This window comes from Heliconius melpomene, chromosome 15 (genome assembly GCF_056956725.1).
Source record: "Heliconius melpomene rosina isolate 202511_hmr_F chromosome 15, ASM5695672v1, whole genome shotgun sequence".
Classification (NCBI taxonomy): domain Eukaryota; kingdom Metazoa; phylum Arthropoda; class Insecta; order Lepidoptera; family Nymphalidae; genus Heliconius; species Heliconius melpomene.
The window spans coordinates 4,803,555-4,817,068 of NC_140403.1; the positions used below are offsets into that span (position 1 = coordinate 4,803,555).

Genomic DNA, 13,514 nt, shown 5'->3' on the forward strand with positions numbered 1-13,514 from the left:
AATAACTATACCTACTTCCTTTTACAATTTCATATAATATACCTGAAGTCACATAATTAGTAATTAGTAATTACTATACATATTGCCTTTAAGTTAAATAATGAGAGGTAAAATTGTTACATAAAATAAACTATCAAAGGAAAATAACTAATTTAAAAAGCAAACGCTGTACAAAATGTGCGCTACTGTAATAAAATATGTGACAAGTGAACAGACAGTGTAGTATTATTTATCTGTTCCATTAACTCAGACGGTGCTCTGACGTCTGGATTAAAGATGATGATTTGAATTTTTAGCAAACGCAAAAAACATGTAGATATCTGATAAGGAAATAACCAATTTGAGAATAAAGTCATTGCCGTTTAAGATATAAATTCTACAAATTTTCCACATAACATTTTTACTTATATGTACAGAAGAATTTTACAATGTCCACAAAAACATTCGAAGGAGTTACAGATAGATACAATGGCATCACAGTCGATTTATGTGATGAAAATTTTGAACTGGACAAGTTTAGTGGTCAGCTTATAGGTGATTATGACTACATAAATATAAAATTATTTCTTTTATGTAATTGATTTACATACAATATTGTACCATCCAAAAACTATTGGTTTAAAAATTTAATTTTGTAATTGGTTTATAATTCATATTTTCAGCTTCCTTGAAAATATGGGATGAAGAAAACAGAAAATGTATTTGGTTTAAAGTTAATATTAAGGATGCAGGGATAATTCCAATACTTGCAAAAGTAATGTGTATATTTCATATTTTCAATTGCTTAATATATATGCACTAAAAATTTTATAATATACTGTTAAATCTAATGAAATTTTAAAATAGTATCCTCTACCTATCCTGCTATACGCAGGAATTCTTAAACAAAATTTAAAATAAGAATGAAGTGCTCTTAGTCCTTAGGTGGTTTGTGCATGCTAAAAATGCCAAGCAAAAGAATACTAAAAAAATATATAATTATTTAGTGAATGGCAAGAGGTAAGGGGAGATCTTGGTTAACTTTTGAGAACACAATGTTGAGGATACTGGACAAAGACCAAATAAGGCTGCATAGCTCTTGAAGTGAATGCAGGGAAAAATACATAATAATGGATGAGTGAGTGATAGCGATATGTAGTAACAGAAGGGTTGATGTCAATCATCATCATGTGTTAGATAAATAATGTATGTTTTTATAATTTAGAAAAATTCCTTCATTATGTATGTTTTTTTTATCTTTTCAGGAAGGTTTTAACTTTCATCACTCAAGGGATAATTTTGTAATGATGTACAAATGGCTCCCTACTAATTGTCCAGCAAATTTGCCCCCTGCAAGTCACACAAATATTGGTGTAGGTGGTCTAGTTCTGGATGAAAATAATAAAATGCTTGTTGTAGCAGAGAAGTATTTAGATTTTCCTCATTGGAAACTTCCTGGAGGTTATGTTGAAAGAGGTATAGTATTGTTGTTTTAGTTTTATACATACATTCCACATATAGCAGGATAAACAGAGGGAAGTGTTAAGACACTCCATTGCATAGTTTCCGCTCAATTTAGACATTGCATGTTGAGTGACAGTACCCTAGATCATGGACTCCAAGACTACCTCAAATGAATATGTTACATATGCGGGCAGACCACTTTACGCCTTAGTATCTTCATTTCTGTAATGTGAAGCTCCCGAGTGTAACGAGATAGTGCTGGCCAACATTCACTGCCATATAAAAGAACTGGTCGAATGATGCTCTTTTAATTTATGTATTTTTCAGGAGAGGACATCAAAGATGCTGCTGTAAGAGAAGTAAAAGAGGAAACTGGCATTGATTCGGTTTTTGAGTCAATGGTCACATTAAGGCACTCTCATAATGCCAATTTTGGTAACTCCGATATTTATATTGTAGTCTTATTAAGACCCACATCTAATGAAATAACTAGATCAGAACAAGAAATCAAAGCATGCAAATGGATGGATGTAAATGAATTTTTAAACCATCCTGATGTCCATGAATTTAATAGATTTATTGTGCAACAAGCATTAGATTTAAAAAATAGAGGCCTTAAATTTAATTTAAAAAAGACACAACTAAAAATAAAAAATTGGTCAAGAGATGTAACCAATTTTGTTGTTGAAGATGTTTAATTTAAATATGATAAAACAGAAATCGTCTGCAGTGCCACTTGGGAGGATATTTAAATTATTTTCTATTCGCCACTTCAGTAAAAGGTGGCGTGAGCTCTGTTCGATGATAAGGTAGAAAGTGGGGAACAACGTCTTAACACTAGGTTTAGTCTGCCTACCCTGCTATGCATTAAACTGTGTGAATCTGCTTTTTACGAAATGTATGTTTACATTAACATATTACAAGTCTACCTCAGTGTTATGTATATTTTGAAAGTAATTACAGTAATTGTAAATTAATAAATGTATCCGAATTTTAGAATAATAAATTTTATTGAATATTTTTTTAAGTGTTGATATAATTTTCTTTAACAGACATTTTATTGCCTAATTTATTATAATATAGTCTTTACAGTAATTGCTTTGTGACTATTGTACCTATTCATAGTACTCAATGTTTATGGCGAATTTTGGTTTATTTTGAAATAAATGTCTTTTTAATTATTTTTATTATTTTACTCCTGATACACTGTACTGTTAAATACAAAAACTTCACCAAAATCTCCCTTTCTTCATAGCACTAAAGCTTACATTCAAAAATGATGAAAGTAATAAAGCATAATTCAAAAATAAAACTTTACCATTTAATAAATGAACATTAATTGCAATTATTAATTATACAAACATTATAAACAGGTTATTAAAACAAATAAGATCTAAAAGATCTGCTCTATATTGACTATAAGCTTAAAATTTGCCAAAATAATTATTTTTAGATAACATATTTTAGATGAGTTAGATATGTTAAAAAAATATATTAAAATAGCCTGATTTTATTTTAATAAAATTTTCTTAGAAAACTTTGAAGGTTACTTTGCACCACATAAACCACTTCAAGTAACTATTTTATTTTATTTCCAAATTTAGAAAAACAAATTTCAAGTGCTGGTTTCATTTGAAAATTCCTTTCTTTACCAAAATATATTAATTTTAATCTAAATCTGGTGCAGGTGCACAGTTTCCCAAATGGTCACCATCATCATCGGAAGTGTCCACATCAACATCTCCAATAATGGATTTTAAAAGTCCACCGAATACTGAATTTTGATTCTTGTTTTGTGGGATTTCAATACCAAACCAAATGCGGCCTATTGTATCTAAATATACTGCATAATTTGGATCACGCTTTATACTAATAGCATAACAATTTCTTAAAATTTTGAATTGAACAATGTGTTTTCTGAAAACAAAATATAAATAGGCATTACAATTGATATTTCATTTAAATACATTTACAAAAACAACATAATAATAAAAAAAATACATACTGCTCAATTGCTCGTAATAGAAACCATAGAAAATTAAGCAAGGGGAAAAAATAAGGTGGGCCTTTATCATTTTTTATGGTTGGATGTGAGCCTGTATACTTATTGAATGCCTCTGTCGCCATCTGTATGTTGCGCAAGCAAAGACACTGCAAAACGGCTTGTGCAATGAATAAATCTATTTCTGATTTCAATCCTTTAGTGGTATGCAATTCAATTAACATTTTTGCGTATGCCTCTCCATCACTTGAGTGTAAAAAGTGTCTATGTGCTAATGTGTATTTCTTTTCGTTCCAATACACTTCTGCAATTTTCTAGAAATTAATCATGATTATTAATACATTAAAAAAATGAAACATTAACAAAAATTTAAATAAAACAGTAAAGATATACCTTGTGAAGTAAAGGATGTCCTTTCTTATTACTATCCATTGACCATTTTACAGCATTAGTAAGGAAAGTGTCGCGCTCAGGTATACTAGAGTTCATCATTTCAAATAACTTTCCTATTCTTTCTATCCATTCATGGCTAGGTTTTGTTTCTGATTTAGTTAAGACATCTAATAATAATATAGCCAAATCTGCACCACTGCCTTGTTGATCGCGTTGAAGTAAAAGTGTAGAGCCTTTATATAATAGATTTAATAAATCAGAATATTTCTTTTGGCTTAGGAACCTGCAAAGTAATACGCAATTGACAAACTAATTTCATTCATGATTTACATGATTAACCACATTTTTTACCTGAAATACAAAGTTCTGTACATTTGATGCGCTTCATAATATTGACCCGAATTAATCGACGCCTCTAATTTTTCCAAAACACGAGTTACACCTCTTTCACCTCGTCCAGCCATTGTTTTTTTTTAATTTTAGAAAACTAGGTATATAAAAATACTCCTCACATAGCTTCGGTCATATAGAACATCACAATTAATGACTTTACCACATGAAAACTTATGTCATTTTGTCATTGCTTTAATTGACAATATTTTTATCCTAATAAAAGCATGACGTGTCAAAACTCAAAATTAACTAAAGTTATATCCAAATCATTCATGAGTAAGGGAGATAAAACATTAAAAATGTTTTTTAATAAAACTATTTTGTATCTGTGTTTTTTTGATTCTGAAATAGATTAAAATTGCAGTGTTTAATCATAAACAATAATGTCATGAGGCACATGCGCGTAGGAATAGGGGAGGACCGGGTGCCCGTGTCCACTCCAGAATAGTCTTGTTCCACCTGAGAAATTTTAATAACAAAAAATTTATTCTGAAAAATTAAAAAAGAAACTTTATACGAACAGATTTGTTCAAAGCTGGGGCCAAGTTTTAATTTTAGATTTTAGACCTCTATAAATTGCCAACAAGGTTCGCACTCCATTAATGAAATCCATCTATCCATCCACAATAATGAAAAAAAAATCTGGTTTAAAAAAAAAATACTAATTACTTTAATTAGTATTTAATTTATAACTTCGGTTTATCCCGCTTTTCCCAGATATAGCATCTGATGGCACTGTCCCACATTCAGCTAAAGCTGCACTGAAATATAAAACTGATACAGTTCATGAGTTCAATATAATTCAGTAAACTTCTTTAAGGTTTTTGAATTTTCGAACGAAGGGGACAACAACATTTGGCACATGACATTGACGTATCGCTATATACTATATAATCATTAAGTAAATGAAATATATTAAAATATCATCGAAATGTTGATAAACGCGATTTCAAATGATAGTCGAAAATCTTATATAATTTTATTCTAGTTTAAGAAGAAATATAAAATACATTTATCATGCTAATCAAGAAGTTACAAGGAGAACTTAGAATAAGCAAAAAATTCTGATTTATTTTTTACATAATATATCATTTATTCAGCGTCATTTTATTTTTGCTTAATATTATAACATTATATTCATTAAAATAACGGCAGCTTAATAAAACTTTTAAACTACTGAATCCTTTATTTAATCTTTTATCTATGTTAACAAGAATTTCTGAAATGTTATTAATCAGAAGAGTTATCCTTAAACTAGGTTATTTAAACAAAGCAAAGCTATGTTGTAGTGATATAAGGTAATTTTTTATGTTATTTGAAACTGCTTAAGAAAGAACTAAAATGGTATTTAGTGTATATATATTTTGTAATATGGCTTTTTATTTTAGAAATATTTCGTGTACCTTCAACAAATATCCATCTCTTCAAGTATTTACAGGTGAAATGGACAGATTTAATGGGATGACTGTTGATACTAAAAAACTGCAATGTAATAACGATATGTTTTCAGAACAGCTTGAAAGTAAGTGTCTTATAAAGAAAAGTTACATATTTTTCATTAAAAACATACATTTTCGTATTTTTTTCCCCAAATAGTATGGTGAGCCTAGAGATTCTCTATTTTTCTTTTGTTGTAAGTAACTGAACTCAATGCTGTATGTTGTCTTACCTGAACAGGAAAATAAACATAATTCATTACCCTGAATGGGTATGAAACCCACAACTTTTACATTTAAATATTGCAAAAATATAGTTTATCTTTTGTTACTTTGTGTCTGAGCGATGATTCCATCACTATATTACAATATTATTTGACACTTATCGTATTTACTTACAGATACACTTCAGTTATGGAAGAGTGAAAATAGACATTGCATATGGTTTAAAGTTCATATAGATGACACCCATTATGTACCTATATTAGCAGAAGTGAGTATAACACAATTATGTACGAATTTTACAAACAATTCACATAATTAAAACTTAAGCTAACACCAAATTTATGTATATGTATATATATTTACAAAATACTATTAATATTCTTAGAAAGGTTTTAATTTTCATCATGCCAGAGATGATTTTGTCATGATGTATAAATGGCTGCCAATGGACTCGAAACCTAATTTGCCACCTGCTAGTCACACAAATTTGGGTGTCGGAGCCCTAGTTTTAAATGGAAGAAATCAATTACTAGCTCTGTCTGAAAAACAATATGATTATCCCCACTGGAAACTTCCTGGAGGATATGTTGAAAGGGGTAAGATATGACCTACATAATAATAAGATTACTTTATGTTACAAATGTTAAGTTGAAAAATAAGTTATTATTTTATTGTATGCAATGTGTAGTTTCAATTTAATTTTTTGTTGCATAGCTATACATTTAAAAATCTTCTTTGGGTAGTGGAAACTTGTTATAATCCCTCCAAAAAAATTAATTGAAGCAAGCGGACAGGTTCAAAGAGGCGCAGGTTCAAATCCTGCAACTTTAAAATTTTATAGGTATCCTAAATAAGTTTATAGGTTTCCTAAATAAGTAACCTAATTTAAAATATAAAATAATATAGTACACAAAGTGTTTTGTAAAACGAAATTTAGAGATTTATGCTTTAGCTTTATAAAGTTATTGAGTTATGGTTATCCTGAAGTTGTAGTAGATGACTGCATAGATTTAAGTTTGGAATTTTTATTACTTTTAATTATATTTTTTAATTTTTAAGGTGTTATTCCACACTTAAACACCAACAGAAAACGTATAAAAAATTGAACGTATCGGAATTTGAACCCGCGCCATTTTGGAAACCGTCTATCGTCCTTGGACGGTTTTCAAGGAGGCACGGGTTCAAATCCCGCTACGTGTTCTTAATAAGTAAACTTTTAATTATTGTCTTGCCGAATGAACAATGAGCAAAAGTTCGGAAAGTCTAACTTCCAGGGCGGCCACGACTCGTTGACCGTACCGCTCCATACTGTACATGACGTAGGAATAAAAATAACGTAAAAAATGCTAATATGATTTGTTTAGCTTGCTTCCTGCAATAATTTCTTAAATGTTTATTATATATTCATTTATAATTATTTGATATAAGAAATTTAATCGAATAAAAACACCACTTAAACTTAAATTATATTTCATATTCAGGTGAAGATATAGTTGAAGCTGCTAAAAGAGAAGTCAGGGAAGAAACGGGAGTGGAAACAGATTTCACATCTCTAATATCATTCAGACACTCGCACAACATGATGTTTGGTAATTCCGATATATATGTTCTCCTCATGATGAAGGCCCTTACCGACAATATAACTGTATCTGAGAGGGAAGTAAAAGATTGTAGGTGGATGAATATCGAAGAGTATGTCAACCATCCCCACGTTCATTACTTTAACAGGTTTATTATAAATCAAGCGCTCAAATGTAAAAACGATAATATTAAATTAGACATTCAAAAGAAAACAGTACAATGGGCTAAGTTTACAAGAGAAATGAACTATTTGGCGGTTACTAAGTATGTATCTGAATAAGGTTGTATAGGTATATTTAATATATGTATACATAGGTATATTTTATACTGGTTGATGAAATTAAATATTTAAAAAATATGTTTGGAGTTTTATTTGATTTTAATACTATCTTATTTACAGATAAAAGAGCAACTCACTTTGTACTTATTTAGCACATTACGGGTATAACCGTTGCAGAACTTCTATTTTTATGATCTAGCGCCATTGTTTTTAAAAGCTGTCCTATAATTTGAAACCATCATGTAAATATAACTATAATAATGTTCTACAAATCAATTTACTTTATGAGAGTATGCAGAATACATATACCTGGTAACATGTACATACGAAAAAATTGTCACGATAAATACTTATATAGGTTTTTTCAATCAAGATTAGTCTTTACATACAGAAAAAATCTGTTGTAATATCTTGGATATAGAGTGGATAAGGCAAAAATGTTTTTATCTAAAAAAAAAGTCGCCATCCTGATGAACCAATCCGATGGATGATCCAATTTTGCGATGAATTTGCCATGACGATGATCTTCATCAGCAATCTTTTGTTAAGCTTCAAACTATTTTATTTATTTATTTATATTCTTTATTGCACAAAAAAAAATAAAAAAAAAAATTGTACAATAGGCGGGCTTAACGCTAACAAGCATTTTCTACCAGCCAACCTGTCATGTGGGAGAACAAAAAGTGTAGGCGTGCAAAAATAAAAAAAAAATTAAAAATAAAATATCAATTTTGAAAATACATACAGATATATAATAAATACAATATAATATATACAAACTAACAAAATATTATATATATATATACACAAACATAAATACATATATATATATATAGTTGGGAGACTTCCGTGCTACAAATGTCAACTGTCAAATATAGTACTGCAATGTGTCAATGTCACTGTCAATGTCTTCCGCTCCCGCTCTTTTCATATTATTATTAAGTTACTAATTTAAGCGGGAAGACATATTTGGCCCTCATATACTTGAGGTTACACGTGTTGTAGTTGATGTGATTTGTTACTAGGTTGTTAATAGATAATTATTAGCAAGTTATAAAGTAATTTAAATGTTTTAATTAATAAATATTGTGAATTGGTTAAAAGAGCTGCTATAATTAACACTGAGTAAATACCTATATGTGTTTTCGAATGTTGTTGGTGTTTTATATAAGTTTCTAGTTATATAAACTTCAGTTTATAGTTATTTTGATTTTTAATAAATAAGATTGTATTTGTAACATTAGTGTTGTGTAGTTTTCTTTTGATATTTCACTTCTGAAACCTAATTATATATATACACTATATAAAAAGAAAAAAATAACTACATATATACAACAAACCATTATATACATTTAAATGAATAATAGTAATTTAAAAATAAATAGAAAAAATTAAAAAATAAATTATATAATTACATGTTTATTAAAAAAGGATTCTTGACAGTAAAAGGTTTGATTGGGAACGTAAGGATTTATCATGCAAAGAGGAAAGGTAGGAAAAGTCGGAAGACAGATAGGTGGGGAAATTGGGATCAGAAAGGATGGAATAAATTATAGAAAGGACCCTACATTTTCTGCGATCGGCTATCGAAAGCCAGCCAAGCTGCCTCCTACAAGATGATACACGGTCATACTTGCGCAAGTTATAAATGAAGCGTATGCAGGTGTTCAATATCCGTTCGAGCTTGTTTAAGAGATCTTTATTCATATCCAAACAGCAAGCATCACCGTAATCAATAATAGGAAGCAGCAAGGTATTGACCAACTGTATTTTCGTTTGCACAGGTAAAAAATTCTTTAGGCGCATCATTGAGTGCAAAGAGGCGTAGATCTTACGCGATATATCGGCAACGTAATTGCTCCAAGTTAGCTTGTCATCAATAATTACACCTAGGTCTTTCACTGTGTTAGTAAAATTTATGATCGTGCCGTTATATGTTAGGTTAGGCAACTTATGTTTTTCCAATTTAGCCAATTGTCTCGAACTGCCGACAATTATGGCCTGACATTTGTCTGGGTTAACATTAATGCCGTATTTAGAAGACCAAACTGAAATATGTCGGAGGTTAGCATTTAAAGAGTTTATAGCTCCAACAATATTTTCCACGCTAGAGTGCTCATAAAGCTGCAAATCATCGGCGTAAAGATGGTATCGAGAAGTTATAATGGAAGTAATGGAGTTAATAAATATTGAAAAAAGAAGGGGAGAAAGAATACCGCCTTGAGGAACACCAGCTGTCACATCATGCCAATCAGAAATAGTCTGGCCAACACGAACCGACTGCTGACGTCCCCGAAGATATGAGGAAAACCACTCTAAAGCTGTACTGGATACATTAGCATTGCATAACAGAGCAATAAGAAGCTCATGATCTACTGCATTGAATGCATTACTAAAATCAATTAAAATAAGCACTGTTAATTGCCTGTTCTCCATAGCAGATCTAATGTCTTCAGTAACTCTCAACAAAGCAGTAGTAGTGCTGTGTCCAGTTCTAAACCCGGACTGCAGTGGATTTAAAAAGTCACATTTTGAGAAATGGGTGGAAATCTGTTGGTGAACAGTGGATTCTAAAATTTTGGAAAGGAAAGGAAGGATTGAAATGGGACGAAAATGTCCCGCACATAGTAGCGTAGGCAGAGGGTATCTAGGAATCTAGTGTTAATCTAGTGTGAATTCTGAAGGCATTGCCTATTGAGTGGCGGTATTCAACGCCGCACTTCGCCTCGTCACCAGAGCGAAGAAAATGATAATACATATAAAATATTTCCTCGGGTGGGAATCGAACCAACAATCTGTCTCGTTTACACCCGTTGGCCCTGCGCCAGGACTAGTCTTCTTTTGATTAGAATCGGGATGGCCGAAACAACGACAACGGAATTACACCCATTTGATTTGGACAATTTTATAGATTTCTTTTTATATGACAAATATAGTATCTCGTAGAAGAATGGTATTTGTAAACAAAAAAAATATCTGTAATGATCGTGACCTAAATATAAATAGGTAAAAGTACCTACCTATGGCATATTAAGTGGGTATTAATTAAAAGTATCCTCTTAAAAGTAAACACTTACAAATAACATACGATATCAATATTTAATTATATCAATATTATTAGCAAGTAAAATCTTTTCACTTTTGCGATGCTAAAAATATTTCATATATTTATCTTAACAAGCGTTGCCCATAAATTTATAGCTACGGTCATATTTAAATATACTATACCTATGTGTTAATCAAACAGGCATTTTCTTTTAAATGCTATATTGATTTTTTTTTTCACTCTGTAACCTGCACATGGCGGGTTAGGCAGGGAAGCTAAGGAACATAGAGTTAAGACACTCCGTTCCCATTAATTTATTTTCGTTCATTATTTTTCGCCAAATTCTGGAGGCCTTGCGTTGAGTGGTGGAACTCAATGCCGCGTAATGAAAATTGTTTAAGTATATTAAAGAAAAAAAATCGTAAATTTTGTTAAAATTGGCGGCCATTTTAATGACATCTCATAATAAGTATAGATAAAAAATTGAAACGAATACATCATAGTTTCGCAGATATATTACGAGTATTACTGTTTGACTCTGGACAAGAAAAAGGTTTTGGTAAAAATATACGACAAAATTGTTTCCAAGCGCTCATCACGTCCTTTTTATGTTGCTTCGTCTGCATGTTGCTCTGCAACAAAAGGAGAAAGTTGTAGGTACGTGCAGTTGTGGAATAACTATTAAAAGTCACGTTTAACAAAAAAAAAATACCTAAGCTCCATCTTGACATATTCTATCTGTTATTTTTCAAATTTATTATAAGGACAAATATTAATAAGTAACATAATTCACTATGATACATTAGTAGGTATGTTATTAAAAATATTATTAAAAAAAGGCATGCAAAAGAGTCAAATTATATTATTAAATCTACATGTGTTTAATGAAAATATAAAAAAATGCCTTTAGTTACGTGACTGGGAAGAGAAAGGGCCCGTCGACTTCATACTTCGAGATCGATTGTTAAATCAATTATTGTTCACTTTAGAGACTGAGATGTTAGGTAAGCTATAGGTACCTCAATGAAGATTGTAATCTCTTAGAAAACTATAATTATAATATTTTATATCTTCTCACATTTATAGTACATAGATAACAAAATTATATTATGTACATATATTATAAATCTAATTGTTGATATTTAAATAGTATTGTTCAATTACCTAGCAAATAGTAATATTTAAAAACCTTAGGCAATGTGCATTTTCATTACTTAACGTTATTTGAAGCACAGTTATGAAACTTTAAGAGAATTACGTTTCGCCATACTTTTTGACTTTCATAAAATTCATTGCATTAAACTTAGTATTAACTATCAGGTATGTAAAACTATTTTTGAAGGTAAGTATATCTATTTTTTAAATAATTTACACTAGGTCTTGAATTTTATTATTACTATAAACTGAATTTAATTGCAAATAATAACAAAATATTCTCAAATACTCACTATCGCTTCATCTTTGCCATGTTTATATGTCACAACCAATGAAAAAGATAGAAATAATAATTTCAATGTTATAGCTACAGCTGCTACTATTAAAAACGCGTACGTCATTGCGAAGGCTTTAAATAAATTCCAAACAAGTTTAATACACTGCCTCGAACCGCGTACGAAAAGCGAACTGTGGGTTACGTTGACCGAACTGGCGGTATGTATTTTTTATCGGCTCTCGAGCCTATCTAATGTATAGAAGCGGCTCGTTTTATTATAATATCAATATTTACATAAATTGTTGGCGATATTAGGAATCTCCATATTTATGTTGAGATGAGAATTTTCAGTATTTTTTTGTAATTTATTGAATGTTGCATTTGTTCCGATTTTTTGTGTTATATTGTTGTAATATTTTATATCAGCAAATGTCTATTTAAATAAAAGTAAACATTGTTTATTCCAATTTAATAATACAGAAAATAAATTATACATAATTGTTTTGCATTGTACATCAGTATTACTTTAATTATATATCTAAAGATTATACATTTAAAAAAAATTACATATTTTCTTATTAGTACGTTGTGCACATTTAGGGTTCTTCAAAAGGTACAAACGGAACCCTTACACAATGAATTTGTCGTCCGTCTCTCAAGAGTCAAGACCAATATATCTCAAGATCGCTTTGAAGTGTCTAGCTCTAGCTGAAATTAATAACAATTATTTAAGTCTATGGTCCCTAGGAGCACATAAAAAATCAAGCTTCAAAGTCAACGTAATCAAAGATAACCAGCATTTTTGCATCGTTTTTGATGCATAAGTAAATGATGGTATTTTTTGCCTACGTTTCAATATATCTAGAACACTGCACTCCAAATTTGTCACTCAGTCCAAAAATGTCATACATGTTTTGTGTTCCAAGTCATAAGATGTCATAATATCGAAATATAAGGTAAACATTTATATCGAGTTTATCTATTCTTATCAATAAAACGTTGCTTCATAGTACTTTCATATTTTGTATCACCAAAAACAAACCGAATTATTTATTTATAGTTTATTGGCCGATTCATTTTCAAGAATAAAACCTATTTGCTATGCGTTAATACCAATATTTTTTTTTTCGCACATTTATACGTTGTTTTCATATCCTTTGTATATATTATGTTAGGAATTTAAAATGCATGGCAAGTCTTGTACAGGCTATTTCGTAAAACAATCTTGTTAGGGTAGGTTAGGCAAATCAGTCTATCTATCTAGCAAAATATAAGTCAAGTAT

General features: G+C 30.1%; 3 protein-coding genes across 4 annotated transcripts; 2 read left to right on the plus strand and 1 right to left on the minus strand.

The window, feature by feature from the left end:
- The first annotated feature begins 216 nt into the window (after positions 1 to 216).
- On the plus strand, positions 217 to 2,624 carry LOC146531396 (uncharacterized). The gene is made up of 4 exons (XM_085198248.1): positions 217 to 534; positions 663 to 754; positions 1,245 to 1,455; positions 1,771 to 2,624. Exons 1-4 carry the CDS (start codon positions 429 to 431, stop codon positions 2,139 to 2,141), a joined length of 780 nt encoding a protein of 259 aa, XP_085054374.1. The 5' UTR covers positions 217 to 428; the 3' UTR covers positions 2,142 to 2,624.
- A 118-nt stretch (positions 2,625 to 2,742) lies between these two features.
- Positions 2,743 to 4,574, minus strand: LOC146531397 (Golgi to ER traffic protein 4 homolog). Its single transcript, XM_085198244.1, has 4 exons — positions 4,190 to 4,574; positions 3,839 to 4,121; positions 3,449 to 3,759; positions 2,743 to 3,360 (listed from the first exon to the last, which is right to left on the minus strand). The coding sequence occupies exons 1-4, from the start codon at positions 4,300 to 4,302 to the stop codon at positions 3,111 to 3,113; spliced, it is 957 nt and encodes a 318-aa protein (XP_085054370.1). The 5' UTR covers positions 4,303 to 4,574; the 3' UTR covers positions 2,743 to 3,110.
- Positions 4,575 to 5,106: 532 nt separating this feature from the next.
- Positions 5,107 to 7,843, plus strand: LOC146531398 (uncharacterized). 2 transcript variants are annotated; one of them, XM_085198246.1, is made up of 5 exons: positions 5,107 to 5,529; positions 5,620 to 5,753; positions 6,069 to 6,160; positions 6,278 to 6,488; positions 7,374 to 7,843. In XM_085198246.1, the coding sequence occupies exons 1-5, from the start codon at positions 5,435 to 5,437 to the stop codon at positions 7,751 to 7,753; spliced, it is 912 nt and encodes a 303-aa protein (XP_085054372.1). In that variant the 5' UTR covers positions 5,107 to 5,434; the 3' UTR covers positions 7,754 to 7,843. The 2 variants fall into 2 exon arrangements, with proteins under 2 accessions (XP_085054372.1, XP_085054373.1); XM_085198247.1 differs by having other exon boundaries at positions 5,670 to 5,753.
- The last annotated feature ends 5,671 nt before the right edge of the window (positions 7,844 to 13,514 follow it).

Excerpts from the sequence above, each read along its gene's own strand:
- LOC146531397 (XM_085198244.1), bottom strand. The coding sequence starts at position 4,302 with ATGGCTGGACGAGGTGAAAGAGGTGTAACTCGTGTTTTGGAAAAATTA. Across the intron at positions 3,760-3,838 it reads GACATCCTTTACTTCACAAG|AAAATTGCAGAAGTGTATTG; the intron begins GTATATCTTTAC and ends ATTAATTTCTAG. Across the intron at positions 3,361-3,448 it reads CTATTACGAGCAATTGAGCA|AAAACACATTGTTCAATTCA; the intron begins GTATGTATTTTT and ends TTTTGTTTTCAG.
- LOC146531396 (XM_085198248.1), top strand. The coding sequence starts at position 429 with ATGTCCACAAAAACATTCGAAGGAGTTACAGATAGATACAATGGCATC. Across the intron at positions 535-662 it reads GTTTAGTGGTCAGCTTATAG|CTTCCTTGAAAATATGGGAT; the intron begins GTGATTATGACT and ends TCATATTTTCAG. Across the intron at positions 755-1,244 it reads TAATTCCAATACTTGCAAAA|GAAGGTTTTAACTTTCATCA; the intron begins GTAATGTGTATA and ends TTATCTTTTCAG.
- LOC146531398 (XM_085198246.1), top strand. The coding sequence starts at position 5,435 with ATGTTAACAAGAATTTCTGAAATGTTATTAATCAGAAGAGTTATCCTT. Across the intron at positions 5,530-5,619 it reads CTATGTTGTAGTGATATAAG|AAATATTTCGTGTACCTTCA; the intron begins GTAATTTTTTAT and ends TTTTTATTTTAG. Across the intron at positions 6,489-7,373 it reads TGGAGGATATGTTGAAAGGG|GTGAAGATATAGTTGAAGCT; the intron begins GTAAGATATGAC and ends TTTCATATTCAG.